General features: G+C 47.5%; 1 protein-coding gene across 2 annotated transcripts in view; it reads right to left on the reverse strand.

Annotated features, from left to right (window-relative positions):
• DCN (decorin) overlaps positions 1 to 19717 on the reverse strand; it is a 44433-nt gene extending 24716 nt beyond the window's left edge. Inside the window, exons 1-2 of one of the 2 annotated variants that reach the window (XM_068142823.1) lie at positions 19453 to 19717; positions 14343 to 14575 (exon numbers count right to left, since the gene is read on the reverse strand). In XM_068142823.1, the coding sequence (XP_067998924.1) occupies positions 14343 to 14547 (205 nt within the window). In that variant the 5' untranslated portion in view covers positions 14548 to 14575; positions 19453 to 19717. Of the gene's footprint in view, positions 1 to 14342; positions 14576 to 19048; positions 19117 to 19452 lie in introns of those variants that run through there. The other variant, XM_068142824.1, reaches the window with a different exon arrangement.
• Between the last annotated feature and the right edge of the window lie 6744 nt (positions 19718 to 26461).

Genomic DNA, 26461 nt, shown 5'->3' on the forward strand with positions numbered 1-26461 from the left:
AAGCATTAACTTAGAAGTGATTAAAGACTTAAATCCTTCTGCTTTTGCCATGCCTGTTAGATTGAAAATGCTCTTTTTTTTTCCCCTGGCTCTTTTGGCTGAACAAAACTGTTGCCAGTTATCATTTCAGTGGGTAAATACCTTTTAAAATCCACTGCTTGTAGAGAAATAAGGAGAAATGGTAAAGCTCTACCCCTCCCAATTCCATGTTTAGACAGAGCCTAGAAATGATGGCAGTGTAATGGAAATTATGGTACTCAAAAGCCCAGCTTTATTCAGGCTGGGCATAAGGAGGAAGTTCTTCAGGTAGTGAGATAGTGCAAGAGGTTGCCCAGGGATGTAGGGGAGGTTCCATCCATGAAGGCATTCAAGGTTAAACTTGACTGGGCTCTGGGCAAGTTGATCCAGGTGGAGATGTCCCTGCTCATCCCTGGATCATCAACAGATTTCCCTCCTACAGCTAAGAGCTCAGGCTCACTTGTGGCAGCACTGAGAGGCTCATCTACAGGCTCCTAGGAGATATTTAGTGGAGGGAGGTTAAAAGACCTTGGAATCCATCCTTAATGGGAGGATAGTGACAAAAGTACCTCTGCAGAAATCAGGTTGGTCTCTGTGGGATCCTCTCTGTGTGGAGTGTAATTTCCCCACCCCCACCCCCCAGTTTCTTAAGGAAATTAGGGTGTCAGGCTGGGTAGCTGTGACAGCCTCACCTCACAGAAGCATAGAACTGTTGAGGCTGGAAGAGACCTTTGAGATCAGAAGGTCCAAGCACTTGAGGAGAGAAGGCTCTATTGCTCAGCAGGCTGATGGATATGTACTTGGCTCACAACAACCCCACAAGCAACACTACAGGCTTGGGGCAGAGTAGCTGAGGGGAGACCTCATTGCTCTCCACAGCTCCCTGGAAGGTTGGAGTGAGGTGGGGGTTGGGCTCTTCTCCCTAGTATCAGGAGACAGAGAGAGAGGAAATGGCCTGAAATTGTGCCAGGGGAGGCTTAGGATGGAGAGGAGGAAAAATGTCTTTGCTGCAAGAGTGGTCAGGAATTGGCACAGCCTGCCCAGGGAGGTGGTGGAGTCCCCATCCCTGGAGGTCTTCACCTGGGGACAGGGTTTAATGTCTATGGTGGTGTTGGGTTGCTGGTTGGACTCAGTGATCTCAGTTCTGTGATTCTCTGGTAGTAGGAGACTGGACATCAGGCAAAGAGACAAAGCTGGTATCATTCAGCCCTTCTGCAGTCCCTGAGAGACTATCACTCAATGGTTAGCCATCTGTGGAGCACCAGCCCCAGCAGCAGGCTGCCACTGAGGCAGCCAAACAGGTGTAGGAGATGGAGCAAGGATTCAGGAGCAGTGTGAGGGACTGAGGGAGGTTGGGGTCTGGGGGTACAAGACAGCCTTTGTTACTTTTGCAGCTGAGGGAGCAGCTCGCCCAGCTGCAGGAGCTGTGACCAAGTGGCTGTGGAACTGTTTAACCTACAAAAGGAGAAGGGTGAGGGTGGCTTTTGAGCCCTCCTTGCTCTGAAGGGGTTTTACTCCAGTTTCTCAGAAGTGAGAGGCACAAGTTCCTCTGCAGCTTGGCAGGGAGCCATCCTTCTGCTCAAGCCATACGACTAGGCAGAAAAGGAATGCAAGATTTATGGGGCCAGGGAGGGAGACTAAGCAAATGGGAGTCTGAGTCTGCAGCCCAGGGATGAGGACACTTCCCTGAGAATTGCATCTTTGCAAGGCTCTGAGACCACAGAGCCAACATAATCCTATGTGAGCAGTGCCAATTCTGAACCACTTGAACAACACAACGCAGCTTGTGGCTTGGTATTTTTTTCTTTCCCCCTTTCTTTGTTTGTTTGGAGTATTTTGGGTGTTTCCCACCCCCCTCCCTCTATTTATCCAGCTTACAACAAGCAGGGATGGGGCTTATTCTTCTGGAGAACCCTTCCCTTCCCCAGCTGGAGAGAAGGGGCCAAAAGGCAGGAAGACATCTGAGCAGCGTAGCTCAGCTACATGTGTTATTATATTGCAACACTCAGGATTATTATCACAGGGGCCATAAAATGGGGCTCTTTTCAAGACTCCTTCAGTTTCCACAAACAGCTGCTGCCAGCTGAGGAATTTGGGCTGCGCTGCATGTAATTCCCAACCCTGATCATCCATGGAGCAGCCTCTCCAGCAGCTGCCTGCGTCGCCTCTGCACGCTGCTGGGTGCTCTCCCCTGCTCCAAAGCCCAGCTCTGCCTCATCCCACCGACAGGCAGCAGCCCTCCTGGGGGTGTAAGCCCTTAGCAAGGCTCTGAGTGGACTCTGGGGTGAAGGAGGCAGATGGCAAGCTTATGGGGTCGGGATATTTAAGTCATGGAAAATAACAGGACTCAAGGGCTGGTTTCTGGAAGCAGAGCAAGGAGCTTAATTCAGTTTTGAATGCTTTGACTTAGAAAAGTTCCCTGATGCTTTCCCAGGCTATGTGCTTCAGTATTTACTGGAAATTTGTTCTCTGCTCTGTGTGTGTGTGTGATGTTCAAATAGCAGTGTTCATTATTTGCATCCTACCATCCATAAAATAAGAAACAATTGTCTTTCTCTGCAGAGAAACAGCCACCCAGCTGCCTCCTCTCTCCCACTTTCAAAGTAAGAGTTTGTTTTCCCCCTTGCCCTGGCTTGCTAGGAGATCAGCAGTGCTGTTTGTTTTCCCCCTAAGAGGTATAAAAAGAGCTGTGCCCATTGGAGCCCATGAAACTCTTAAAATACATCTTCTTAAAGATGATTCACAACCATTTGTCAGACTTTTATTCCCCCCCCCTTCCTCCCCTGCTTTTTGGTCTCATCTGCCAGTAAGATCCATCTTGGACTTGTTTTAACCACAGGTTGTTATTTTTGTAGGCTTCTGACCCTTCCCACAGGAAAGGATGAGAAAATGATCTCCATCCCCTGCTGAGGTGGCCTCTCACAAAGGTAGAGCTACTGATAACGTTGCTACACTGGACTGGTTTTGCTCCCTCAGACATTAGCACAGGGAGAGGAACAGGGGAAAACAGAAACAAGTTTCCATCCTTGGAGATGTCCCCAACCCTGGAGATATTCAAGGTCAAACTTGATGTGGCCCTGAGCAACCTGATCTAGTTAAAGATGTCCCTGCTGACTGCAGGGGTGTTGGGCAAGATGACCTTTGAGGGTCCCTCCCACCCTGCTGCATCCTGTGTGAAATTCAGGCACAATAATTATGGCATAATTCTCTCATTATTATGAAGTAGAAAAGCAGAGATTCACAGATTGCACTGGGCTGGAATCCCCAGCAAAGGCTTCAAGCTGAAGGGATAGCTTGAGCTGCTCTTTTCCACTTCCACCCACTCTGTGTAATGAGCACACATTTCGAAGCACAACAGATCCTTGCAAGCTACAGATGTTATGAATTACTTTGGAGCCCTAGTCACATTTTTTTTGGGTACAGATAGATACAGCCTCCTGGCTCCAAAACCTAATTCCTAACAGTAATGGTCTATTCCTGAAGCTGAAAATCAAACAACTTCTGGTCAGCCCTTGAAACTGAAAAGCAGGCAACTGCTGTGTCCTTTCTGGGTTTTGATTGTAAAGGTTTGCAGTCACAGAATCACAGAATGGTAGGGGTTAGAGTCACAGAATCAACCAGGTTGGAAGAGACCTCCAAGATCATCCAGCCCAACCTATCCCCCAGCCCTATCCAATCAACTACACCAAGGCAGATCTTCTCTTGAAGATCTCCAGGGGTGGTGACTCCACCACCTCCCTGGGCAGCACAGCCCAATGGCAAATCTCTCTATGAAAAACTTCTTCCTAATATCCAGCCTGGCACAACTTGAGACTGTGTCCTCTTGTTCTGTTGCTGGGACCTCCAGAGAACATTGAGTTCAACCCCCCTGGCAAAGCAGAAGCAGCTAGGGCAGGTCCCACAGGAACACATCCAGGTGGGTTTGGAAAGCTTCCAGAGAAGGAGATTCCTCAGCCTCTCTGGGCAGCCTGCTCCAGGGCTCCAGCACCCTCATGGTAAAGAAGTTTCTTCTCATGTTGAGGTGGAACTTCCTGGGTTGTAGTTTGTACCCATTGTTCCCTGTCCTACCACTGGACACCACTGGAAAGAGCCTGGCACCTCCACCTTGACACCCACCCACTTAGAGACACGGATCAGTTCCCCTCTCAGCCTTCTCTTCTCCAGGCTAAACAGCCCCAGGGCTCTCAGCCTTTCTTCATAGCAGAGATGTTCAAGCCCCTTCATCATCCTCACAGCTCTCCACTGGACTCTCTCCAGCAGGTCTCTGTCTTTCTTGAACAGGGGAGCCCAAAGCTGGACACAGTATTGCAGCTGTGGTCTTGCCAGGGCAGAGCAGAGGGGCAGGAGAACCTCCTTAGACCTGCTGGCTACACTGAATGCATATCAGGATGCCCTTGGCCCTCTTGGCCACAAGGGCACATTGCTGTCCTGTGGAGGACTTGCTGTCCACTAGTTAATACTTTGCTAAGGGGCACTGAAGCATTTTAGGAAGGCAGAATAACTATTCTAAAATAAGCAGCAGAGTTCAGAGATTGAAGTATTTAGGGGCAAAGAACCAAGTAAGAGTTTCCTCCACTCCTAGAGTCATCAGTGTTGCATTTCCCACTGTCATGGTTACAGACACAAAACATCTCCACCGAGAGCAGCAGCTGTCCTGTGTGATACCTGCAGTCTGCCAGCACCCTGTGCAGAATGGCTTGAGGCAGAGAGGATGCAAAGCAGACCTCCTTCCTACCCCTGAGTACTCATGCATTAAGGTGAAACGTTGGTTTCTTACAAGTGGTTTACAAGTAGGCAGGAGAGAGCTTGCCAGTGCCCAGGAAAAGTCCAAGTTCTCTCACAAGTTATGTTTTGAATGATCTTTTGGAGTAATAGAAACTGATTCACAGATTGCAGTGGGCTAGGAGGGACCCTCAAAGCTCATCTTGGCCCAGCAGTCAGCAGGGACACCTCCCAGCTAGATCAGGCTGCACAGGGACACACCAAGTCTGGTCTTGAATGTCTCCAGGGCACATCCCTGGGCAGCCTCTCCCAGTACTTCACCACTCTCCTTGTGCAGAACTTCCTCCTAATTTCCAACCTAAATCTGCCCTACTCCAGTTTCAAACCATTGCTCCCTGTCCTACCTCTAAAACCCCTTCTCAACAGTCCCTCCCCAGCCTGCCTGTAGGTCCCCTTCTGATACTGAGATGCTGCTCTGAGCCCTCCCTGGAGCCTTCCATCCTCCAGGCTGAACAGCCCCAGCTCTCTCAGCCTGTCCTCACAGGAGAGGTGCTCCAGCCCTCCAATCATCTTTGATCAGTTGATGTTTGCCTGATCTGCAGTTCAAGCAGCAGGCAACAGATGACAATTTCAGGCTGGCTCCCTTAATCTCTAACATTTACCCTAATTAGCACTAACATCTTGCAGCAGCCATGAAGAGTCATTGGTAGGGGGAGAGATCTTCTCTGGTTTCATGTAAACTTACCCCTTCCTGTTCTGACCACATGGTCATTGCACAGCCCTGCCTTGATTATGACCTGAGGGCAGAGATATGTTTCTGGTTATTTTGGGTCCTTCTAAACATAACAGGGACTTTTTGGGTTAGTTTTCTTCTTTTCTTTTCTCCCCTAAATGTAGGATTGTTTCCAACCTGCTTTTCTGCAAGCAAACAATGGAAGGAGCTGCTGGGACTGTGTCTTCACAGAGTGAAGAATATATGGAATGGAATGGAATGGAATGGAATGGAATGGAATGGAATGGAATGGAATGGAATGGAATGGAACTAACCAGGTTGGAAAAGACCTTTGAGATGATCCAGTCCAACCTACCACCCAACACCATCCCATCAACTAAACCATGGCACCAAGTGCCTCATCCAGGCTCTTCCTAAACACCTCCAGGGATGGGGACTCCACCACCTCCCTGGGCAGCACATCCCAATGGCCAATCTCTCTTGCTGGGAAGAACTTTCTCCTCACCTCCAGCCTAAACCTCCCCTGGCACAGCTTGAGACTGTGTCCTCTTGTTGGGGTGCTGGTTGCCTGGGAAAAGAGAGCAACCCCCAGCTGGCTACAACCTCCTTCAGGGAGTTGCAGAGAGCAAGAAGGTCTCCCCTGAGCCTCCTCTTCTCCAGACTAAGCAACCCCAGCTCCCTCAGCCTCTCCTCATAGGCAATGGGAGGGAATGGAGGAGTCTGCAGTCCTGTCACTCTCTCTCCCTGCTAGATGGTGTGTGGTATACATAGCCTTGCACTCTTACATACTTTTGGGGTTGCTGCCTGTTTATTTTGTTAGCTATTGAGGGACAGACCTTCCCCAGGGCAGCCTTCACTGCAATAACCAGTTCCAGCCTGGAAGATCTACACTTGCTGCCATAGGATTCACAGAATGCCAGCTTGGAAGGGACCTCAAGAACCATCTGGTCCAATCTTTCTAGGTGATAGTAAAGTTGCAGTGAGCTGGCTCAGCACACTGCCAAGCTGAGTTGTAAACCTGTCCAGTGTAGGGGAATGCTCCACTTCCCTTGGGAGATGATTCCACTCTCTAACTGTTCTCATGGTGAAAAATTTTCCTCTGGAGCCCACTGGGAATCTCCCCAGCAGTAACTTGTCCCCATCACCTCTTGTCTTCTCCATGGGACTCCTGGTACAAAGGGAGTCTCCATCCTCCTGGGAGCCACCTCTTATGCACAAGTCCATAATAATAAGGTCTTCCCTAAGCCTTCCTTTCTCAAGGCAGACCAAACCCAGCTCTCTCAGACTCAAAGAACATAGAAAAGAGAATAAATGTCACCCCCTAGCCTTGAAAACAGTAAGATTTTCATTCAGTTCTTAAGTTGCTTCTTCCTTTCTTCCTTTCCTGAATCTGAAATCTTCTCTCCTTTTAAAAGTAATCTCTGTTACAGCTTCTCTTGACAACCCAAGATGTTCCAATCCATGTTCATTGAATCACAGAATTGCTTTGGTTGTTGGAAAAATCCTCCAAGATGCTCAAGTCCAGCAGCCAACCTAACACCACCATGGCCATTAAACCATTTTCCACAGTGCCAAAGCCAAGTAAGTTTTTCCTCATGTTGAGGTGGAGCTCCCTGGGTTCCAGTTTGTACCCATTGCCCCTTGTGCTGTCACAGGACACCAGTGACAAGGGCCTGGCCCCTGCTGCTTGACTCCCACCCCTCAGATATTTGTAAACATTGCTCAGATCCCCTCCCAGCCTTCTCTTGAAGCTTCCCAGGTCAAGAGGGACAGGGAACTACTGCAGAGTGTCCAATGGAGGCTGTGAGGATGCTGAAGGGACTGCAACATCTGCGTGATGAGGAAAGGCTGAGAGCCCTGGGGCTGAGAGCCTGGAGAAGAGAAGGCTGAGAGGGGATCTGAAGGGTTGGTGTCAAGAAGGGGCCAGGCTCTGGTCAGTGCTGTCCTGTGACAGAACAAGGAGCAGTGGGCACAAACTGGAACACAGGAAGATCCACCTCAACATGAGGAAAAAATTCTGTGGTGTGAGGGTGCTGGAGCCCTGGAGCAGGCTGCCCAGAGAGGTTGTGGAGTCTCCTGCTCTGGAGACTTTCAAGAGCCAGCTGGTTGTGTTCTGTGTGACCTGCCCTGGGAGATCCTGCTTTGGCAGGGGGGTTGGACTGGGTGATCTCCAGAGATCCCTTCCATTCCCTACCACTCCATGATTCATATAATGGCAAGGATTCTGAAATGAAGTGCATCACATGAAGTAATCCTCTGCTCTCCTGAACTCATGAAACAACTGAGACTGATCACCAATGAGGTTCATATTATTCTCTTGAAAGAGATTTGATGCTGACAGCAGGAGTCCAAATCAAGGCAGATCCTAAAGGAGATATTTTGCTGTGTAATGAGACTTGAGGTTCCCACATGGAATCATGATCAGCAGCTGAGCTTTCAGGTGTTCCTGGGAGCTTTTAGACAGTGAGATTCATCAGCTTTTGCCCACAAATCAATGGGTCAGGTATTGAAAAGCCAGCAGTTAATGCAGGTTAGACACTGCCTGTGTTCAGATACCAGATCCTTCTACTTTTTCCCCCTTTTTTTTACCTTTCATTCCTTTATTCTTTACCTATCTGTGAGCTTCTCACCCACTGACCTCCAAGTGCTTTTCCAGCACACCCTCCAACACCCATGCTGAGCTGTAAGGCACCCTCCTTCCTTTCACAGCTGGAGAACCCCTGCATTTCTGAGCTGAGAGCTAAATTTGAGCTGTAGCACTGCTTGAGCTTTGGTTACTGACATCCATCTCTCACACACCTTTGGGAGACCACAAAACCTCCATCGATGTTCCTAGCAAGAGGGCTGGAGGGACCTCCCTGCATCCTGTGAAGCCTCCAGGGGAGGTGATCTCATTGCACCCTGCAGAACACTGCTCACTTCATAAGGGGCTGGCAGAGTTCTCTGAAGTGGAAACAAAGCCCTGACCACCTCCTCTGAATGTACTTCTGGAGCATTCTGCATCTGCTGCAGGGTTGAGTAATCGCTCATGTGTCCTCCTGCTACCAGAGAGCTCTGGGAGGAACCTTGTCTTGAGCCTCCCTTTGGGAGGATGAGTCTTTAAATGGCACAATTAATCCTTGCTAGGGCTGTTCCAAGGCTTGGCCAACAGACTGCTCCTCTTCCCTGTATTTATTGGTTTAGAACATGAAGAGCAGCCCCTGACCAGCTAGATCAGCTACTCCCCAGCTGCAGTGGGTGCTCATAAATAAAGAAGATGCTTGCACTCTCAGCAAGTTTGCAGATGATACCAAGCCTGAGTGGTGCACTTGGTAAGATGGAAGGACAGGACAGGTGCCATTCAGAGGGACCTGGACAGTCTGGAGACATGTGCTGAGGAGAATCTCGTGAGGTTCAGTAGGGCAAAGTGCAAGGTCCTGCACCTAGGACAGGTTGGGGGGTGATGAAGTTCAGAGCAGCCCTGCAGAAAAGGACTTGGGGGTGCTGGGAGGTGAGCAGCTGGACAGGAGCCAGCAGTGGGCACTTGCAGCCAACAAGGCCAGTGGCAGCCTGGGCTGCATCAAAAGAAGTGTGTCCAGCACGACAAGAGTTGGTTCTGCCCCTGTGCTCTGGTAAGACCTCACCTGCAGTACTGTGTCCACCTGTGGGACCCCAAGAAAAGAGGACATGGGCCTGCTGGAGCAGGTCCAGAGGAGGGCCATGAACATGACCACAGGGCAGCAGCACCTCTGGTATGAAGACAGGCTGGGAGAGTTTGGGCTGTTCAGCCTTGAGAAGAGGAGGATCTGGAGAGACTTTGTAACTACATTTCAGTATCTGAGTGACCTCCAGGCAGGCTGGGGGGGGACTGTTCAGAAGGGGCTGTGGGGATAGGAGCAGGGACAAGGGTTTGGAACTGGAGCAGAGAAGAGCTAGGTTGGACATCAGGAGGAAGTTCTCCACAATGAGAGTGGTGAAACACTGGAACAGGTTGCCCAGAGGTGTGGTTGAGACTCCATCCCTGGAGATACTCAAGATCAGACTTGATGTGATCCTGAGCAACCTACTCTAGTTGGAGGTTTCCCTTCTCCCTGCAAGTTGGGGCGGGGCAAGATGACCTTTGAGGATCCTTTCCAACCTGATGCAATCTGTGAATGTTTGTGGTCCCTGTGGATAGAGTCTGGCTCTAGCACAGCAATGCCTTCTGCTGAGCCATGCTCGGAAAGTGAAGCTGTGGCTCCCTTTTGGCAACAGGAGGCAGGTTCAGAAGAGGCAACAATAAAGATCATAGAATCACAGAAGCAACCAGGTTGGAAAAGACCTCAGAGATCATCAAGTCCAACCTATTACCTAATACCTAACACCTCCTGACAACTAAACCATGGCTCCAAGTGCCACATCTAAGCCTCTTTTGAACACCTCTAGGGATGGTGACTCCACCACCTCCCTGGGCAGCACATCCCAGTGGCCAATGACTCTTTCTGGGAGGAACTTTCTCCTCACCTCCAGCCTAAACTTCCCCTGGCACAGCTTGAGACTGTGGTGGCCTTCCTTGCTGAGCCCCTCGAGCCTGTAGCACCAAGACAATGCACCTCAGAGCAGGCAGGCACCTGGGGCTCTGCTCTGGAGCTGTCAGCAACCACAGCTCAGAGAGGATTCTTCTTTGGGGTGTGAGAAGGGAGCCTTCTGCTTCCTGCTAACTCAGCTCTTGGCTTGGAGGCACAAGAAATGAATTCTGAGCTATGTGCTTAGGAAGATGGGGCTGGAGCTGAGCAGCACAGGAATTCAGCTGACAAGGCTGTAATTGGACCACTGGGCAAAATGTTTTTCCCCTCAGTGTTTTTATTAAATGTTGTTGTTATTTGCTTTTATTCTTCCCCTCCAGTGCTCACCACACAAGGGGCTAAAGCTGATCTCTGGCCCCTGGATGTGATGGTTCCCCTGGAGTTTATTCCTGTAGCTCACTTGGCATTTTCCTTAAGCAGCAGGGCTTTACAAAGAGCAAATGTCCCTTTGGGCACAAAAGGAAGCATGGTGAGGAAGAGGAGACACAAGCAGCCCACGTCAGGATCCTTCACCTGCCTTGCTCTGGGCATGCCCTCAGTATCCAGGGGCTGGGGGCTGCAAAGAGCTCTCCTTCCACCCCAGAGACTGTGTAGTAGGAGGGGTCCTGATCCAGATTTCCACTTCCCTACATGGGAATTGGTTTTAGTGAGCTTTTAACATATCCCTGGGAGGACTCTTCTAATTGCCTGCAAGTTTCCTTCAGTTAGTGCCCATGGGACGAGGTGCCATGGAAGCTAATTTAGTTGAGTTGGAAGCACCTGGAGCTGAATGGAGAGGTGATGGCTAGCAGAGAAATGGAACTGTCATGGGTTGCATGGCTCCTGTGTGCACACTGCCTTCCCAAGCACCCTTCACCCCACAGCCCAGGAGTGTGCTAGGGTCATCCTGGCAGGACCTCCACAGCCTTCAACAACAGTTTGAGTTCCTGGGGCCAGCTCCTGGCTTTCCTCAAGTCAGTAGGTAAATCTGACCTTGCCCCTGTCTGAGACTCAGAAATAAACTCAAGGGCAGAACAGAGGAGAGCAGGGGGCAGAGGGGAGAGCAGGAGGCAGAGGGAAGAGCAGGGGGCAGAGGGGAGAGCAGGGGGCAGAGGGGAGAGCAGGGGGAGATTTGCCTGCAAGAAGGCTGCACACACAGCAGTCCTGTCCCTGCCCACAGGGGTGGCCATGGAACCTGCACCCTGGTGAGCCTCCCACTTGGGCCACAACCCATCAGGGGTTGCCACAGTCACACCTGACAAGGATGGATCAAACCTCATGGCAAGGCTGGTGAACTCTGGATCAATCATAGAATGGAGAGTCATAAATAGAATGGCTTGAGGTGGAAGGAACCTTCAAGACCACATAGTTCCAACCCCTTCTACTAGACACTTTCTACCAGCCCAGGTTGCTCACAGCCTCATCCAGCCTGCTCTAAAACCCTTCCAGGGCGAGAGGCAGCCACAAGTCTCTGGGCAACTCATTCCAGTGTCTCTCCACCCTCCATGGTCAGGAACTCACATGGTTATTACTTGCTTGAGCTCTGCCAGGGAATTATGCTTTCTTTTTTTGTTCCAGGGCTGCATATTTTAAGCCCTGGGAGATATCATCTCTTCCTTCATGCCCAGAGGCTGGATGTTATCATCCCAGCCACTTCAAAAAGCACAACCTTTTCATGGCAGTGTCTGCAGCCTCTGGCTTTCCACTGAGCTCAAAATAGATCTCTTTCTTATCAGCCCTCTCAAAATTAGCAGAGAAACACAGTCCTGGGGGCTTAATTGCTGCATTTTCTGAGTCTCTTCACCAGGATGAGGACTCCAGGAACCCAGAAGCAGTAGGCTGTAGAGCAACAAAGGGTCCCTGTGCAGCTATCTCTACTTCTTTTTTTTCCCAAGTGAAAGCTCCTTAGCTCCTTACATTCTGCAGAATTGAAGCAGACTGGGGACAAGTTCCCCAAATAACTTGAATTCCATCAGCATGAGCCAGTTTAACAACAATCAAACCCAATGCTCTCATGGCATGTGGAGCAGCCTCTTCCCCACTCCCTGCTCCCTGTTTGCTACTGTCTATCACCCAAACTGTGGCCCTCCAGTATCTGCAGGGGGCTACAAGAAAGCTGGGGAGGGAATTTTGAGAGTGTCAGGGAGTGATAGGACTGGGGGGAATGGAGCAAAACTAGAAGTGGGGAGATTGAGATTGGTTGTTAGGAAGAAGGTTTTCCCCATGAGGGTGGTGAGAGCCTGGCACAGGTTGCCCAGGGAGGTGGTGGAAGCCTCATCCCTGGAGGTTGGAAGGCAACTCCAAAGCTCATCCAGTCCAAACTCCCCACAGTCAGCAGAGACATCCTCATCTAGATTAAGGCCAGTTTGGATGAGGCCTTGAGCAACCTGGACTGGTGGGAGGTCTAGGGACATCCTCAACTAGACCAGGTTGCCCAGAGCCCTGTTGAGGGATGGGGCCTCAACCACCTCCCTGGGCAACCTGTTCCAGTGTTCCACCACCCTCATAGTAAAAAATATTTTCCTCACATGCAACCTAAATGGTTTGAAGCCACTGCCCCTTGTCCTGTCACTGCAGGTTTTTGCAAACAGTCTCTCTCCATCCTTCTTGTAGCCCCTTCAGGGACTGGAAGGATGCTCTAAGGTCTCCCGGAGCCTCCTCCTCACCAGGCTGGAAGCTAATCCTACAGCACAGCTATCAAAGCTGAAGCTATGGCACAGGGAACTAGAAACACCCAGCTAGACATTTAAACAGCTGAGAGAAGCTTGTTACTTAACAAAAAACCCACAATTTGCTCTCTAAAATCATAAGAGAAGTTATTTGTCTGTCCCCTGAATAAACTGCCTGACTTCCTTGTGAACAAACCCAACTGGAACTGATTTTCTGTACTGCACACTGGCTTAGACTGAACAATTCTGGCTGAGACCAAGAGCGGTCCCCCTGAAGTCATCTTCATGACTGGAGAATTCTGCATGGGAAAGTCAACTACAGGCATGGCAGCCATGGCTTGGCAGCCTGCTGCTCTGACAGGGGATGTGAGGAGGGAGGAAGGGCACTTTGTGAGACAGGTTCTCATGGTTTCAGCTTGAACAGTGTCTAAGAAAGATTTTTTTCCCTTCTTTTTTAATAAGGAGCTCCAAAATGCGTTCATTGTTTTGGAGTGCTTCCAAACTCTTGGCTCCAAGGAGCTGGTTCCAGTATATATGATTCAGAGCTGGTTATTCCAAGCTCTTGTATTGCAATGGAAAAGTGATGATTTCTATGCTAGTAAGCAGTATGATTAAGAGTCTTACAGCTTGGGCTATGCAGTTTAGAACCATTTGAAGTGTTTCCATCCACACACCTCACCTCACTTGAATTCATTGAACAGGCATGTGAAGCAACAGCCTTGGAAAGTCTCTTTTTCTGTGAGAGAAATCTGTGGCCTTCCAAGGAAGGAATGAAATGCACCTACCTAGGATATACACTAAAGACACCAACCAAACTTGGTGTGTGATCACAACAAATGCCCACCTTGTCAGGGCTTTGTGGCCCCCTTCCACAGTCCATTCCAGTTAAGAGAATGCATATTTCCTTGACAAAATCCCAGTAGCAGACTGGGAGGGCATAGCAGCCTCACATGGAATCATTGAATCACAGAATGGTAGGGGTTGGAAGGGACCTCTGGGGATCAGCCAGTCCAAACCCCCTGCCAAAGTAGGAGCACCTAGGGCAGGTCACACAGGAAACCACTCAGATGGGTCTTGAAACACTCCAGGAAAGGAGGCTCCACACCTCTCTGGGCAGCCTGCTGTGGGGCTCCAGCAGCCTCACACCAAAGGAATTGAGGTGGAACCTCCAGGGTTCCAGTTTGTATCCATTGCCCCTTGCCCTGTCACAGAACATCAATGATAAGAGCCTGGCCCCTGCTTCTTGACACCCACCCTTCAGATATTTCTAACATCAATTAGATCCCCTCTCAGCCTTCTCCAGGGCTGAACAGCCTCAGGACTCTCAGCCTTTCCTCCCCCACAGATGTTCCAATCTCCCCTTTTCTTGGAGGCTTTCCTGCCACTTCTTAATTACTTGCTGGCTCTCACTGTGGTCACCTAGACCTGGTTCTGAATTCTCTTCTCCTGTCTCCCAGAACCTGACTTTCTTCGCCGTGCAGAGGGAAGCAGCAGCAGCAGTCCCTGCTCACCACATGAACGCTGCTAATTCCCTGAGCAAGGAAGTGAGGCTGCCCAAGGGTTGGGCTTTTTAAAGCCACCAGAATTTTCCCAGAGAGATTAAAGACACAACATCCCAGCTGCAGAGCCCTGGCTAGACTGCAAACATAAATCCTGCAGAGATGGTCTCGGGCTTACCTAGGTCAGAGCACTGCACCACGCGGAGATGGCACTGGCAGCGGAAGGGGCACACTGGTCCAAATCCAGACATGACCAAATCGTCTGTTGAAGGCAAATCAGCTGAGCCTTCATCTTCCAGCATAAAGTCAAAGAGGCCTTGCTGGTGGAAGGGCTTGGCCAAGCACGTTGGCAGTAGCAGGATGAAGAAAAGAGCCAGCTTCATGGCTTAGTTCATCGATTCTGGGCAGGACCTAGGGATCAAAGCAGGAGATTTACAACCAAAGCAGCAGCATCCCATAGCTGCACAGTTCCTGCTGGAGGAGGTCCAGCACATCCACCAATTGCATAACTGTTCCTTCCAATAAATGAAAACTGAACTGTGGAAAATAGGACAGTTATGTGATAGGAGCTCAGGAACTGCTGGTCAATAGGGGTTTGTTGTTGTTGTTGTCCTTACAAAGCACTTTAAAGGCAACTGTAAACACATCTGTTTGCATCCTTGGAGTAACAGTCATTGAGGACAGGCAGTGCTGACAACTTTGTCATGCAAAACAGTCAAAACAATAAGCCACATTTTCCATGGGTCTATGTCCTGCCAACGTCACAGTCGATTACATTTCATTAGCATTTGTTTCATAGCAAGGAGCTGCTTGTCCCCTGGGGAGGAACCTGAGGTTCCCAAACTCATTCTGGTGCAGTATTTCATGACTTGAGAAATGTATTTATGTATTTTATATATATATATGTATGTATTATATAGATATATATATTTAAGAGCCAGCTTGCTGTGTGTTTTAGATTACAGCCTGACTGAGAAAGAGTAGGATCTAGTGACAGGGCAGAGAGGGGGAGAGAGAGAAGGGAAAAGTCTTTGGTTGCTGCAATGAACTTATACTTCTTAAACAGCACAATAAAATGGAATACAATGTGGTGTTCCATTGGATATTCTGGGCTTGCTTTCCACATTTTTTTTGGCCAGGGGATTTTATGATAGCAAAGAATTCACCCTGACAATCCTCTCCTTTGCACGTTTTAGTTGATGCTTGTGGAGTTTCCAGCACACTTTCTGATGGGACTTCAAGGTTTCCTCCTGCAGGATTTCATGCTGAGGAGCAACCTCACACAAGTATATTTTGCTAAGGACATTAAGAAGGACAACTTCTTCAAGCTGTCTTCTCAGGATCTAGCCCTAGATGGATTTTGACTCCTTGCATATTCACTGAGTGGAAACTGCACCCCAGCTGTTGGCAGGTTTTGTACCAAGGCTGTGGAGATCAGTTTTCTGAGCATTATTTTCCTTTAGCATTAATTTATTGTCTGTAAGGAAACTGATCTTTTACAAACCCTCATGGATCCATAAACAACCCACAGAAAAAAAGTAAGTCAGTAAGAAAGCTGCTTTCAAGTTGCCAAGTGCCAGAAAGATGAACTTCTCATTTAGTCAGGAGCCTTTTCTTAAAAGTCCTGAAATCAGAAGTTTCTCCTTCTGACAAAGGCAAAATGTCCACTTGCCAGCTTCTGAAATGTCTTCTCTAGGTCCTAGCTGGGATTAATGCTTTTTCTCCTACCAGGACAGGTTGAGGGAGCTGGGGTTGTTCAGCCTGGAGAAGAGAAGGCTGCAGGGAGACCTCAGAGCAGCCTTCCAGTACTTGAAAAAGGGCTACAGGAAGGCTGCAGAGGGACTGTTTGCAAAGGCCTGCAGTGACAGGACAAAGGGAAATGGTTTGAAATTAGATAAGAGTATATTTAGACTGGATGTTAGGAACAAGGTCTGCGCCATGAGGGTGGTGGAACACTGCAACAGGTTGTCCAGCTGATGCCCCATCCCTGGAGGTCTTCAGGTTGAGGCTCAAAAGGGCTGTGGGCAACCTGATCTGGCTGAGGATATCCCTGCACATAGGAACACCTCCACCAGCCCAGGCTGCTCAAGGCTTCATCCAACCTGGCCTTGAACACCTCCAGGGAGGAGACATCCACAACCTCCCTGGGCAACCTATTCCAGTGTCTTCCCATCCTCAAGAGTGTGTGATCAGGATCTTATCCTGGAGGTAAATTACTACCCTGCACAACCCCCTCCCAAAAATGATACAAAGACATTTTGGAAGTGCCTTCACACTTCTGGGTCAAGCTAATTTGGATGACTTCATTTATCTCAGTTAAATCCTGTAGTAGGCCTTTTACTTTGGGCCCTGCTTTGTCAAAACTGGAACAAAACCAGCTGAAGCTGTGTCTAAAGGAAAAGTGTAGGACAACAAAGGCTATCAAGGATCTAATCTGAGGACAAAGCAGAGAAAATAGCAGACACAAGCTGCATATTAATCAGGAAAGAGGAACAGGTATGTGTCTGCATATCTTTGTTCCTATGCATACTCTGCTCCTATTGTTTGCACATGTAAAAGAGCATAAACAGAGAAAAATGCATACACAAAACTCAACTGGGAAGAAATATTTGCATTGCATGCACAGAAAAAGATTAAGAGGAGGGGGAAAAGATGATGAGAGGAGGGGGGAAAGATGATGAACGGAGGGGGAAAAGATGATGAGAGGAGGGGGAAAAGATGATAAGAGGGAGGAAAGATGATAAGAAGAGGGAGGAAAGATGATAAGAGGAGGGGGAAAAGATGATAAGAGGAGGGGGGAAAGTTGATAAGAGGAGGGGGAAAGATGATAAGAGGAGGGGGAAGAGGTGATAAGAGGAGGGGGAAAAGGTGATAAGAGGAGGGGGAAAATTATAAGAGGAGAGAGAAAGATAAGAGGAGGAAAAAAGATAGGAGGGAAAAGGATAAGAGGAGGAAAAAAGGATAAGAGGAGGAAAAACAGGATAAGAGGAGGAAAACAAAATGAGAGGAGGAAAACAAAATGAGAGGAGGAACACAAAATGAGAGGAGGAACAATAAAATAAATTAGAGGAGGAAAAACTGCCAGAGGAGGAAAAATATAGGAGGAGACAGAAATGTAACAGCGGAAAAAAATGCATAAGTGGGACCAAAAATGTACGAGGAGAACAATGTAAAAGGAAGGGAAAAGTGTAAGAGAAAGAAAAGGAGAAGAGAAGAGTTGTAAGAAGGGAGAAAAATGTAAAAGGAGAAAAAAATATAAGAGGAGGGGGGGAAAAAGTATGAGAGAAAAAAAAATGGGAATTCTTAAAGGTCTATGACACAATATTTATGTCTGCAGGACCTAGCTGGTTAAATTTGCTTTAATGATGTGTTTACACTGAGGAAGACTTTTCCACAAACAGAGGAAACTATAGCATAGATCTGGCCACATTTCCAGTCTCAAATACCACTGGCAACAGGCTTCAGCAGCTCACGTCACTGCTGTACTGGTGGTCTTCTTGTCACTTCAGCTTAATGCTGAGGTTTCCATTAGTTGCTTATTAGCTCACCTACTGTCAGAAATCTCTCAAAATGCCACCAAGACCAAGTGAAGCAATGTGTGCCGTTTCAAAAAGGACAACAAAATCAAAGCAACTTTTCCACTATTGAACCATTTTAGCCACTGCTGAAACATTCTAGCCACTGCTGAACCATTTTAGCCACTGCTGAAATATTCTAGCCACTGCTGAACCATTTGAGCCACTGATGAAACATTCTGGCCACTGTTGAACCATTTTAGCCCCTGCTGAAACATTCTAGCCACTATTGAACCTTTTTAGCCATTGATGAAGCATTCTAGCCACTGCTCAACCATTTTAGCCCCTGCTGAAACATTCTAGCCACTGCTGAACCATTTTAGCCACTGCTGAAACATTCTAGCCACTGCTGAACCATTTGAGCCCCTGATGAAACATTCTAGCCACTGCTGAACCATTTGAGCCCCTGATGAAACATTCTAGCCACTGCTGAACCATTTGAGCCCCTGATGAAACATTCTAGCCACTATTGAACCATTTTAGCCCCTGCTGAAACATTCTAGCCACTGCTGAACCATTTTAGCCACTGATGAAACATTCGAGCCACTACTGAACCTTTTTAGCCATTGATGAAGCATTCTAGCCACTGCTGAACCATTTTAGCCACTATTGAACCATTTTAGCCTCTGCTGAAACATCCTGGTCACTATTGAACCATTTGAGCCACTGCTGAAACATTCTAGCCATTATTGAACCATTCTAGCCACTACTGAACCATTCTAGCCAGTACTGAAACATTTTAGCCACTATGGAACCTTTTTAGCCACTACTGAAACATTTTAGCCCCTGCTGAAACACCCTAGACACTGCTGAAACACTTTAGCCACTATCAAAACATTTAAGCCCCTACTGAAACATTTTAGCCCCTACTGAATCACTTTAGCCCCTACTGAAATGTTTTAGCCACTACTGAAACATTTTAGCCACTACTAAAACATCTTACCCGTTACTCAAATATCTTACCCAACACTTTAATACCTTACCCATCTTTCTGCAATAAAGTCTCAACATGCACGTACAAAAGTTGCCCCAAGAGATTCAAACTCTCCTAACAGGAGTTTTCTCCTCCAGGAATTTGCTCTTCTGTTTATTCCATTCATAGAAGCTTCCTCTAAGTGAGAGTTTCAAGCGAGAGTTAAAGGAGAGCCCCTCGTTCCTGTGCTGTAGCGTGGAGCTAACATTTCAAAGCCGTGCACTGAGCCCCTTTTATCTGCTGCAGAAATTGGGGGGTTTAAACCTGAAATCAAATACATTCACTCATAGGCAGACCCTAGCTGAAGCAATCCGAATGAAAGGAGAGGAAACTCACAGAGTGCAGCTTAAAAGAGGAACGTAACAACTCAGTTTCTACCCTCTCTCTGCAAGCAGAGAATGTAAGGGCTGCTGCTGCTGCTGCTGCTGCAAAGGGGGGGAAAAAAGGAGGAAAGTTTACAGTAAGGCAAATAGAAAGGACCACAGCAGCGCTTCTACAAATCCAAACAAGAGATAGAGCAGGCAAACAAACAGTGGGAAATCTGCAGCGTCCTGGAGAATGCCTTCTCCTCTTCCCCAGGAACAAAAGTGCTGGATGCAGAGCTTCAGGCTGCTAAACAGCCAGCAGGACTTCTCGAAACTTGCTTTCCCCCTTTCAAATTCAGCTACTTCTTGCCCCGGAGACTTGCCCTGGAGTTTTGTTAGCGCGGCAGAGTCGAGGAGAATGACTGAAAACCATACCTTTTAATCCAGGGATTTGCAACAGGAGCTCTCAAAGCTGAGATGTAATTAAACTAAATATTCAAGCCAGGCAAAAAAAAAAAAAAAAAAAAAGGAAAAAAAAAAAAGGCACCAAAAAAAAAAAAAAAAAGAGAGAGAGAGAGGGAGAGAGAGAGAGAGAGAGAGGACTTTGCAGGTGTGGAAAGGAGGAGGGGGTAAGTTCAGCTCAGTGACTGTCACTTGGTGGAAAACCCTCCTGCTTCTATTCCATAGCACAGTTAAAAACTAAGGTTTCTCTCAATGAACACAATCCAGGCTGACACCCACATTAGATCATATGGTAATGATATGTCTCCTGTATTGGAGCCAGGCACTTTATCAGCTCTTTCGCTTGCTTTTCCTCCTTTCCTTTTCTTTTTCCTTTGCTTTCTTTTCCTCCTTTTGCTTTTTTCCCCCTTTGCTGTCTTTTCTTCCTTTTCCTTTCCCCCCTTTTGCTTTCATTCACTCCTTTTCCTTTTTTTCCCTTTGCTTTCTTTCCCTCCTTTTCCTTCCCCCCCCTTTGCTTTCTTTCCCTCCTTTCCCTTTCCCCCCTTTGCTTTCTTTCCCTCTTTCCCTTCTTTTCCTCCTTTTCTTTGCTTTCTTTCCCTCCTTTCCCTTCCCCCCCTTTGCTTTCTTTCGCTCCTTTTCCTTTGCTTTCTTTCCCTCCTTTTCCTTTGCTTTCTTTCCCTCCTTTTCCTTTGCTTTCTTTCCCTCCTTTCCCTTCCCCCTGCCTTTGCTTTCTTTCCCTCTTTTGCCTTTTCCCCCCTTTGCTTTCCTTCCCTCTTTCCCTCCTTTTCCTCCTTTTCTTTGCTTTCTTTCCCTCCTTACCCTTCCCCCCCCTTTGCTTTCTTTCCCTCCTTTCCCTTTCCCCCCCTTTGCTTTCTTTCCCTCTTTTGCCCTTTTCCCCCTTTGATTTCTTTCTCTTTCCCTCCTTTTCCTTTTTTCTTTGCTTTCTTTCCCTCCTTGCCCTTCCCCCCCCCTTTGCTTTCTTTCCCTCCTTTCCCTTTTTCCCCCCTTTGCTTTCTTTCCCTCCTTTTCTTTTACTTTCTTTCCCTCCTTTTCTTTTGCTTTCTTTCCCTCCTTTTCTTTTGCTTTCTTTCCCTCCTTCTCCTTTTTTTCCTTTGCTTTCTTTCTTTTTCAGAATCCCAAACTACTTCTATTTATTTTTCTTTTTTTTACACTACAAACCAGATGCTTCCCTATAATTCATCTTCATTCATTTTATTTATGTCCCTACAACATAGATTTAGGAAGATTATTTATTTTTGGGGGGTGGAGGTTTAACCCTGTGGGGTTGTGGTTTTGTAGGTTGGGGGTTTTTTTTCCCTCTCTGATTCATTACTGAGAGGGAAAAAAAAAAAAAGAAATGTTTGGCTGTTCCTCTTGTTTCTAAGTCTTTGCAATTCAAGGAAATGATAGAAAAATTCATCTTGGAGTTAGTTAAAGTGGAGATTGGTATCAGAGAGGGAAAAAAAAACAACCAGGGAGGGGTGGGGTGGCGGGGTGGGGAAGGAGTAACTTTAAGCTAAAACTATTTCAACAGATATCAACCTGCCTTTGCTTATGGCTCTAATCATTGTCAAACCAAGCAGTCTAGAGTGTAATCTACAATTATCCTGGCTAATAATAGGGGGGATAGAGGGGGGGGGGGGGTGGGTTGAAATGTATTTCTTCCAACTGCAGCATGGTTTTCATAGAGATGAGAATCCTGTTTTCATTAGGAGAACCATTGCTAACGTTTTGTGGTCAGAACTGCCTTATATAAACCTTGCTGGGTTTTATTTTTTCCTTTTACTGCTTTCTCACCAGGACAACAAAGCAGAGAGGAAATGAGCTTTAAATAGCATTTTTTTTTGGGGGGGGGGTAGGCTTTTAAATTATGTTTATTCATATTATTTTTCCCTCTGACTCATATTTTGTTTTGGTGATGTCTGCTTTGATGCAAATAGCAGTGGAAACTAAACTGCATTTTTCTGCATTTAGAAAGGAAAACAAACTGCATTTCCTCTATTTATAAAGCAAATTAAACTCCAATTCCTCTATTAAAAGGAAACCAAGCTGCATTTCCTCTATTTAGAAAGTAAACCAAACTGTATTTCCTCCATTTAAAAAGGAAACTAAACACCAATTCCTCTATTAAAAGGAAACTAAACTGCATTTCCTCTATTAAAAAGGAAACTAAACTGCATTTCCTCTATTTTAAAAGGAAACCAAACTGCAGTTCCTCTATTTAAAAAGGAAACCAAACTGCATTTCCTCTATTAAAAGGAAAACAAACTGCATTTCCTCCATTTAAAAAGGAAACTAAACTCCAATTCCTCTATTTAAATAGGAAACCAAACTGCATTTCCTCTATTTAGAAAGTAAACCAAACTGTATTTCCTCCATTTAAAAAGGAAACTAAACTCCAATTCCTCTATTAAAAGGAAACTAAACTGCATTTCCTCTATTAAAAAGGCAACCAAACTGCATTTCCTCTATTTAAATAGGAAACCAAACTTCATTTCCTCTATTTAAAAAGGAAACCAAACTGCATTTCCTCTATTTAAAGAAGAAACCAAACTGCATTTCCTCTATTAAAAAGGAAACCAAACTGCATTTCCTCCATTTAAAAAGGAAACTAAACTCCAATTCCTCTATTTAAATAGGAAACCAAACTGCATTTCCTCTATTAAAAGGAAACCAAACTGCATTTCCTCTATTTAGAAAGTAAACCAAACTGCACTTCCTCTATTTAAAAAGGAAACTTAACTGCATTTCCTCTATTGGAAAAGGAAGCTAAGCCTCATTTCCTCTATTAGAAGGGAAACCAAACTGTATTTCCTGTGTTAAAAAGCAACCAAACTGCATTTCCTCTATTTAAAAAGGAGACCAAGCTTCATTTTCTCTATTCAAAAAGGAAACTCAACAGCATTTCCTCTATTCAAAGTGAGCAGCATTCCTTCCATTAAAAGGGACCTGCACTGCATTTCCTCTGTTGAAGAAGGGAAGTGAATTGCATTTCCTGCATTTAGAAAGCCCAGCAAGCTGAAAGGAGAGCAAAGCCAAGGGCTGCTCTTCCTTCAGCCATCCCAAACGCCTTGTGAACACGTGTAGCTTCCCCCTGCTGCGAGCTGTCATACCTAGATCCTGGAGGCTCGTGTCTCTCTGTGTTTTGACTTGTATCCTTTTTCTTTCTGCCCCTAGGCTAAGGCCAGGTGCAAAGCTTGAAATGAAAGCCTGTCAAAAGGGGAAACTGTGCAGAAACAAAGCCTGGATTTGCACAAACACAAGAAAATGGGAGGTTAAACTATTTCCCTCATTTGATTCCAAGGTGGGCCATCAAAGTAGCCTTTAGTATTGTTCTCCTTTGGTGGAATAAAGCCTGGTAGAATAATTGATTGCTGGTTTTGGTCACTGTTGCAGGAAGGTGGAATCAGATGTCATATATTATGGTTTATTTAAGCAGTTCCTTCTAAAATCTGAGGTTCATTTTTTTCCACTCCTAGTCCTGAAGTTAACTTCTTTCCCCCGCCTGTTCTTAGCAGTTCCTTTGGTGTTCCAAACTCTTCTGCTTACAACAAAGCCTTATCTTTGTCCAGAAGTATTGCCATGAGGCTTGCTGAAATCTTGGCTGCATCTGAGACCTGTCAGTTGCTTGAACCTTGGTCACCAGCTGCATCTGGTGTTTAAAAACATTTCAAGAGAAGATTTGTGATGAGGAACAGGTCAGGGTAAACTTGTTGTCAGTTTGCTTCACAAACCCCATTCATATCCTTGCCCAGTAAAATCAGGATGCATTCATTCTGTTATCTGCTCTGGGGCTGAAAGCTGTTCTTACTTCAGAGTTCAGTCATAGAATCAGAGAATTGTCAGGGCTGGAAGGGACCTCAAGGCTCAGCCAGTTCCAATCCCCTGCCATGGGCAGGGACACCTCACACTACAGCAGGTTGCTCACAGCCACATCCAGCCTGGCTGCAAACGCCTCCAGGGATGAGATTTCCACCACCTCCCTGAGCAACCTCTTTTGGCAAGAGACCCACCCCCACATTAGTTATAAAACATCAAGTGAGACTTCATCACCCTCTACAGCTCCCACAGAGGAGGCTGGACCAAGGTGCTGTTTGCTCTCTTCTCACAGCAGTCAGTGACAGAACATGAAGAAATGGTCTCAAACTGTGCCAAGGGAGGCTCAGGTTGGACATTAGGGAAGTTTCTTTCCAGAAAGGGTTCTCATGCACTGGTACAGGCTGCCCAGGGAGGTGGTGGAGTCTCCACCCCTGGAGGGATTGAAAAGATGCCGGGAGGTGGTGCTGTGGGGTGTGGGTTAGTGTCTTTGTGACACTTTAGGGGCAGTGGCTTTGTGGGACTGTGAGCTCTAGGCGAGCAGTTGGAGTTGATGATCCCAAAGGTCTCTTCCAACCTAAACAGCTCTATGATTCTAAGCATTCCTTCAGCCCCACTCTTTGCCCCCTGCTCTGTCACTCAGAAGATCAACAACTTCCAACACAACCAACCAGCCCACCAGCAACGTGACTCCAGCCTGGCATGTCAAGACCCACGAGCACACAGAGGGCCTGGCATGGATAACTTCTCCTTCCAGGTCTGACCTACTTTGATTGCAGCTTAGTCATTATTGGAAAAGATGATGATTAGAACAGTCTTGGTTTCTAGAGGCTTCTATTGCTCCAGTTCAACAAAGACAGAGGGCTGCATGCTGCTCCAAATGCTGCTTCCCAGAAGGTTCCAGGGAACTGCATCTTAATGCTCTTTATGTAAGAGCCCTTTTATTAAATTTTGATGGGTAGCATCTGCTTCATCTGCTCACAGCTTGCTGTGTGGATCTTCCACAGGGCAGTGGCAGCAGAGAAGACAAGAAGCCTGCCTGCTGTTGACTGCCCTGCCAGGGACCAGTGGAAGTCTCTGCAGGAAGGAGAGGAGCAGATCATAGAATGATAGAACTGTCAGGGTTGGAAGGGACCTCAAGGATCAACCAATTCCAACCCCCTGCCATGGCCAGGGACACCTCACACCACAGCAGGTTGCTCACAGCCACCTCCAGCCTGGCTGCAAACACCTCCGGGCAGGAGGCTTCCACCACCTCCCTGGGCAACCTGTGCCAGGCTCTCACCACCCTCATGGGGAACAACTTCTTCCTAACATTCAACCTCAATCTCCCCATTTCTAGTTTTGCTCCATTTCCCCCAGTCCTATCACTCCCTGACACCCTCAAAAGTCCCTCCCCAGCTTTCTTGGAGCCCCCTGCAGACACTGGAAGGACACAATTAGGTCTCCTGGGAGCCTTCTCTTCTCCAAACTGAACATCCCCAACTCCCTCAGTCTGTCCTCATAGCAGAGCAGCTCCAGCCCTCTGCTCATCCTCATTGCCCTTCTCTGGACACCTTCCAGCACCTCCAGATCCTTCCTGGAACAGAGGCTCCAGAACTGGACACAGAGCTCCAGGTGAGGTCTCAGCCAAGTGGAGCAGAGAAGGGAGAATCACCTCCCTTCACCCTGTCCATTGAGCAGCACTGCAGAGTTGTATGGAGGCAGCAGAGGCTTTCCTGGCACTGAAAGGCCAGCTTGCAACAGAGAGGTTTACTTGGAGGGTAGGTATGCTGCAGCCCAGGCTCTGCTTGGCTCTCTGGGCTGCAAATGCTCACTCCTGGCTCCTGCTGAGCTTCTCACCCACCAGATCCCCCAGGTCCTTTTCTTCAGATGCCCTGTAAGGAGCTGACATACCCTGGGGAAGAGCTGCTGGAGCATTAGACTGGGCTGGGAGAGAGGCATATCCACAGCAGGCACCCAGCACTCCCAGCACAGGTTGCAGACTGCTCAGAAGAATGGGGAGCCAACATAATCTCCCCCCTGGGGTGGAAATAAAAGCTTTTCTTTTTAAGGAGCTTGGGAAAGAAAGGGTAGCATTTATGGCAATCCAGAATGGCACTGGAATCTGTCCTGCAGAATGACACCTGGAGAAGAGAAGGCTCCAGGGACACCTTGGAGCAGCCTTCCAGTACCTGAAAGGGTTTACAAGAAAGCTGGGGAGGGACTTTGACAAGGGCTGGGAGTGACAGGATGAGAGGGAATCGATTGAAGCTGGAGGAGGGCAGATTTAGGCTGGAGATGAGGAAGACATTCTTTCCAGTGAGGATGGGGAGACTCTGGAACTGGTTGCCCACAGAGGTTGAGGATATCCCTTCCCTGGAGGTGTTCAAGGCCAGGCTGGATGAGTCCTTGAGCAACCTGGGCTGGTGGGAGGTGTCCCTGCCCACAGCAGATGGGTTGGAACCAGATCATCATCTAGGTCCCTTCCAACCCAAACCATTCTATGAACCTATGACCAAAACTAAAGCAGGAGGACAGGATCTGTCCTGTAAAAACCTGGTGGCCCAGAGATTCAGATTCTTTCTTACTCTAAGTTTCCACTACAGAAAAAGAGACACTTTTCTTGGGCTGCCTTCTAGCACATCCCAGCCATGATGATCCAGGACTGATTATCACTGTTGTGGAGGTTGTGGTAAGGAGGAAGGGCAGGCAAATCTGCCTCAAAGTCCTCATGAGCCAGCTAGGTAAGTGCCAACCCCCATTAGGAAGGGTTGAAATCAGAGCCACTCTTTGGCTGCCTCTCAAGGGCCCTCTCCACCTCCTCTATCTTTCTATCTCATGCTTGGGCTTTACTAGCATGGCATACTCCATGGCTGCTGCAGTCTCTTACATACCCCTGCCTGTCTGCCCTCTCCTTCCCACTCCATGCAGAAGAATTTCTTCCAGTCACCTGTAGTAAACTGCTCTTCCCCATAGCAATGGAGTTCCTCTCCTCAAAATGTGAGTAAATATTGACCCAAGCTTAGTAAACATCGATGCTGGTAAATATTGACCCAGGCACAGCCTAACAAGGTAGCTAAAGAAGCAGAAATGTCATGTCTGGATGTTCTGAGTATCAAAGTTTCCTTCAGTGCCCTGTGGCCTCATCAAGGATAATCCTCAACCTCTTGACATTTCTGCTGAT

Source organism: Melanerpes formicivorus, unplaced genomic scaffold, assembly GCF_026170545.1.
Source record: "Melanerpes formicivorus ecotype bairdi unplaced genomic scaffold, bMelFor1.0.p_v2 SCAF_8, whole genome shotgun sequence".
Classification (NCBI taxonomy): Eukaryota; Metazoa; Chordata; class Aves; order Piciformes; family Picidae; genus Melanerpes; species Melanerpes formicivorus.